Source organism: Galeopterus variegatus, unplaced genomic scaffold (genome assembly GCF_000696425.1).
Source record: "Galeopterus variegatus unplaced genomic scaffold, G_variegatus-3.0.2 Scaffold12925, whole genome shotgun sequence".
Taxonomy (NCBI): Eukaryota; Metazoa; Chordata; class Mammalia; order Dermoptera; family Cynocephalidae; genus Galeopterus; species Galeopterus variegatus.
In genome coordinates, this window is record NW_007739036.1 from 11,289 (window position 1) to 16,251 (window position 4,963).

The 4,963-nt window shown below is 47.1% G+C and overlaps 1 protein-coding gene across 1 annotated transcript in view; it reads right to left on the reverse strand.

Annotated features, from left to right (window-relative positions):
• Positions 1-280: 280 nt before the first annotated feature.
• Positions 281-4,963, reverse strand: part of LOC103581377 (ras-specific guanine nucleotide-releasing factor 1) — a gene marked incomplete at its 5' end in the record, with an annotated part of 27,014 nt that continues 22,331 nt past the window's right edge. Inside the window, 3 exons of the mRNA XM_008563225.1 lie at positions 281-515; positions 3,033-3,101; positions 3,899-4,016. Coding sequence (XP_008561447.1) covers positions 423-515; positions 3,033-3,101; positions 3,899-4,016 — 280 coding nt within the window. The remainder of the gene's footprint in view (positions 516-3,032; positions 3,102-3,898; positions 4,017-4,963) is intronic.

The following is a 4,963-nucleotide window of genomic DNA, read 5'->3' on the forward strand; positions in this document are numbered from 1 at the left end:
CTCCCCACCCCCCCCACCCAGTTATAGCAACTACATGGAACGTGCTGGGAGGATGCCTGGGTGGTCAACTCAACCCAGGGCCTGGGCAGAGGAAGGACGGAAGCAGGACTGGAGTCTAAGAGTCATGTATGCACGGGTTGTTTCCCCTTCTGGGAAGAGGGAGGCGTCTAGGAAGGACAGACTAAGAGTACAGCTGTTTAAAAGAAACAGGCACTGCAGGAGACAGGGGGTGTGGGCGGTCTTAAACGGTGCAGAAACTCACACTCCGGTTCTATAGGAATCTAAGAACAAGAACGGATTTGTATTCTTAGAGAAGCACATACTGAAGAAGAAAATCCAGAGAAACCAAACGAATATATGTACAATATCGTATAGCACGTGTCCACGGGAGGGGCTGGGCTGGGGCTGGGCTGGGCGCAGCCTCAGGTGGGGAGTTTTGGTTCTATTCGGAGAGAAGACTCGTAGAGGCTTTCTTCGTCCATTACAAAAGATTGGTCCAGTAAATATTGGGTTACCTGAGCAAAGAAAGGGAAGGAGAGAAAGGAATGGTGGGGTTGGTTATGGGACCTCCTTAATACTAAGACTGGCTACGGGGCGTCTCCAGGGACCCAGGCGTTTTATGGGGGAGTCACGTGGGCACATGAGGCAACGTGTTCAGTAGTGTTTTGTTGTAATGTAGTTTGTCTTCGTATTATTATTTAATATTATCTTAGTATTAAATCACATATGGTCAAAATTACCTGTGACTGCTGTCTCATTGGTTGAGCACTTGATCAAATGTTTTGGGCTTGTTTAAAAATAAATGTCGAATGTCAATTATAGAATCTAGGTGGTAAGTGTATGGGTGTTCGCAATTCTTTCAATGTTGCTGTATATTCGAAGTTTCCTAATAAAATGTTGGGACAAAATATATGTAAACATTAAAATCTCACCCTCTGTTTTTTTTTGACCTCACATGGCTCACTCTGGGGAAACAACCTTAAGCGTGGAAAATCAGGAAGACTGACTCACATGAATTAGGTTTTCTTCCTTCCTCTCTCCTTTCCCTACTTTTGCGGTGAGAGCTCAGAGCCCAAACCCGGCAGGCAGCCCCCAGCTCCAAGAAGAGACTTTCCAAGGCTCATTTATTTGTCAGTTGTTTGAAACCAAACGTGCCTTTCCCCCCACAGAAACCCAGAACAGAAAGAAAAAAATTACATTTCTTACTATGTGCTTGGGGATATTCAACAGCTGCTTGAGAAAAATCAAGTATTTGTGGCTTTTGCCTTGGCTGACTGACTCTGCTGCTGTGAAGGATGGAACCAGCTGTCTAGTCTGCTGATGAACTGTCACAGTAAAATTATTGTGTCTGATTAACAGTTCGTACACAGTGCCTCTAGGAAGATGACTTCAGACATCAGAGTCCGGTTTAACCCGTACCCACTGAGAAAGACGTGGCGGTTTCACGACCACGTGAGATAGACTAGTATTTGCGCCTAGCCAGTAGCTTCATGTGAACAGTCCTTTCTAGAACACACAAATTGCTACCGTCCCAAGCCATCTGGGGATCAGCAGTCTGGCTAGGTAGTTTCCTCCGTAATGAGCGTGCTCAAGACCCATTTCCCTGAGACGTTTGACTTTAGCAGAAGCCTGGCATTAAATGCCACCATCACAAAGCTGTTGATGAAAGAGGCCTGAAATGCAGCAATATTTATTTGCATTGCACGTTGGAGCTTGAGAGAAAATTTAAGGAGAAAGGGGCAAGAGACAGAAGAAAACCCTGAAATTTTGTTGGTAACTTCTGAGACTTTCTGGGGAGTGATGTGACTGCGGTGCCTTCTGTGTGGTCTACGTGGCAACTCTGTGGTTCCTGGGCTGGATGAACACAAACAGAGCCCCCTGAACACTGCGAGTTATGTGGATTTTTTTTCTTAATATTATTTTTTATTATAGAAAAAAAGGATGTGACAATATTAAATACATTTTTGGAGGGGAAAAAAAAAAGCCCGTAATCTTACCAATCTAGATTAACCATTTTCATTTTTCTGTGTGATCGTCTAGTTCATAAAATATAAAACTACTTTTACATCATTGTAACTATGGAATGGGCAGCATTTGATATACTTGCACTTATACTGTGATGAAAAATTTTCGTGTTTCCATAACATGATCTTCAAAGTTTTACTTTTTCATCTTGCCATACCATATTTTCCTAAACTCTTCCCCTAGTGTTGGATATGTAAGTTGTTTTCAAATTTTTTACTGTTTTATATATATAATAATGGCTGCAACGGCTATCTTGTAGGGTATGGCCTTTAGCTTCAACAAAATTTTTTTTAGCATATATCCTTATGAGTAGGATTATTGGGTTTCTTACTTCATTTTAATATATTTCTTTCAAAAGAGTGTTTTCCAACACTATCAGCAAAGTGGCTTTGTCAACACTGACCATCATCTTACTTAAAAAAAAAGTTACATACAGTAAGACTCTCTGTTTCTGGGGAATCTGACTCTGATGCACACTGAAGTTCGAGACCTCCTGCCTTTAAACGCTTCTCTCTTTCCCTGTAGGACTTAGCTGTCCAATTGCCAGTGACCACCTCTTCAGCCATATCGGACCTCCTCACCAGTCCCCTCACAATCCCCTCACTCAGCCTTAACCCATCCACGGAGACAAGAAACCCCCTGTTCCCTCTGTCTTAATAGGGAGTGATCCTGAGATGTATTATTAAGAAAAAAAAAAGATGTTATAAACTCTGTCTCTCTTGCTCTGGGGGAGATGAGACATGATTATAAACCATCCCATGGCAGGTAAAAATCAGACGAGAGTCACCAAGTGAGCTCAGGCCTGGTTAGACTCAATTTGAAGGAGAGACAGCTCACTTCTGACCAGGGGCAGGGAGTAGGGAAGGCTTCCTTAAGGGGATGGCATTTGAGCTGGGCCCGAGAGAATTCAGGAAGGGAAACTGTGGGGCGTGGAGGGGGAAAGGGTGGAATCTGGTCCAGCCAGAGCAATTGAAAGAGTGACGTAATGGGAAAACGCTGCTGCTTACCTTTGCTTGGTGCTCTATTTTGTAGGCAGTTTGTTGAAACTGGCGAATCTCTCGGATAATATGGGATATCTGTGGGAAGGAAGGTTAGTTTTAGAAGACAGTTTGCTCTCTTGGCGCTACCCTGAGTTTTGCAGAACTGAAGGGGTAACAATCGCTAAGTCCAAAGTCAGACCCTTAATTCTGTACATGTTACCTCCTGGAAGGACAGTGTTTCCAACTTATTATGTTTGACAGACAAACCCTTCCCATTAAACACAATCTCATGTGGAAGCCCAATTTACAAAACTGGTAAAGTAGAGGCTCTCTGGTTGAAGCGAGAGGGGAGAAGGAGACGGCTAGAGATCCTGCTCCTGCTTGGAGAGGTCTCCTCTGCCCCTGTGCCAGGTCCTTGATTTTTCTGGGAAAATTTGACACCTCCTCTCTTAGGAGGTGCTGCATAAGTGATTTTACTCTGGACACATAATGCAAGTGTCTATATGAACAATAACAGGTGGGGTGCGAATAAAGGCTGGGTTCTGGAGTCACCTGGTTCCAGACCTGGTTCTGCTCTTTACCTGTGGGGTGACCTTGACCTGGTCACTTGACCTTGCTGAGCCTCAGTCTGTTCCTCCGTAAGGTGGAGAATAATATCGTCCACCTCGTGGACTGTCAAGATTACAGGACGAAATGCAGCGAAGCCTGGCTCAGGGCCTGCCAAATGCTAACTGCTCGTTAATGACAGTGATGGATCTTATTGGAGAAGCTGGACTCAGGCTACCAAGTGGGGGCCCCACAGAGCAGACTGGGCCTGGTGGGCACAGTGGGCCCCAGGTTGAGGCTGGGTTTTGATGCTCCCCTTGCCCCTCACCCCACCATGGCACACGCACCATCCTCATCTTGGAGAAGTTGACCAGGCCATCCTCCGTGTAATTGGGCGTCCCCTCTTCGATGAAGGCCAGGTCGGTGAGGTACATCCCCAGGTAAGGGACACAGGGCGGGTCACAACTTGGAAGCAAATGGCATTAACAAAAGTTTTTCACTTAAAAAAAGGAACTTCTACCAAGAACAGAACATCCTGCATGCATCTTTTGCTTTGCTAAAGGCAAAAGGATTTCTATCTGCCAAGAATAATCATACACTCTTAGGCCTAGGGTTGTCATCTGGGTCTGGGAGACAGTCCTGTGGGGTAGTGGGGGTGATGAGGTGCTGACTGGGGCTCTTGCACCAGCTGGGGTGTCTCAATCGTCCCTTCCCTCTCCAAGCCAGAAGGCCCTCCCGTACCTCTCTGCCCTCTGTCCCAGCCGAAGGCCTTGGGTTCTATCACCAGCCCCCTCCCAGCTCATCTTTCCTGTCTGTCTGTCCTCTGAAACTCTCCATCCAAATCCTACCCCTGAATCACCCCCCAGAGGCTCTGCAGCACCCCCTGAACCCCTCCCACCCCTGGTTTCTGCCTGCCTCCGCCAGCCACCCTGTCCCGCACTCTGGTCTCTCTCTGCTCCCTGAGATCTTTCCTCTGTCTCCACTGGGTATGGGGTGCCATAGCAGGAAACCCTTGCCCTTTGAGAGCACTTTCCTGGGAGTGGGTTCTGGGCAGGGGGTTGGGTGATGGTTTCCATGACCGGTGACTGTTGGAGGATGGCATTTTTGAGAAATGAGACCCAGGAGTGATGAGCCACGCCTCTCTGACTTGTGGCTCTGAAGCGGGGGCTCGTTACCGCTCTTTCCCAGCTTGCTCTGTGCCCCTGCGCTGATGAGTAAGTGGCCGATGGAGTCTGTGGTAGAATCCAGTGGCCACGACACTCTGGCAGGGCTCCCTTCATTTAGCTCCTTCAGGGGACACCTCGCTCAGTGCTCTGCAGCCTCCTCCAGCTCAGCACACAGATGCAGGTGGAATTGCTGCATGTGTGCAGGTGACCCTCATTTCCAGCCCATCTTGCCTTTGTCTCCTGTGA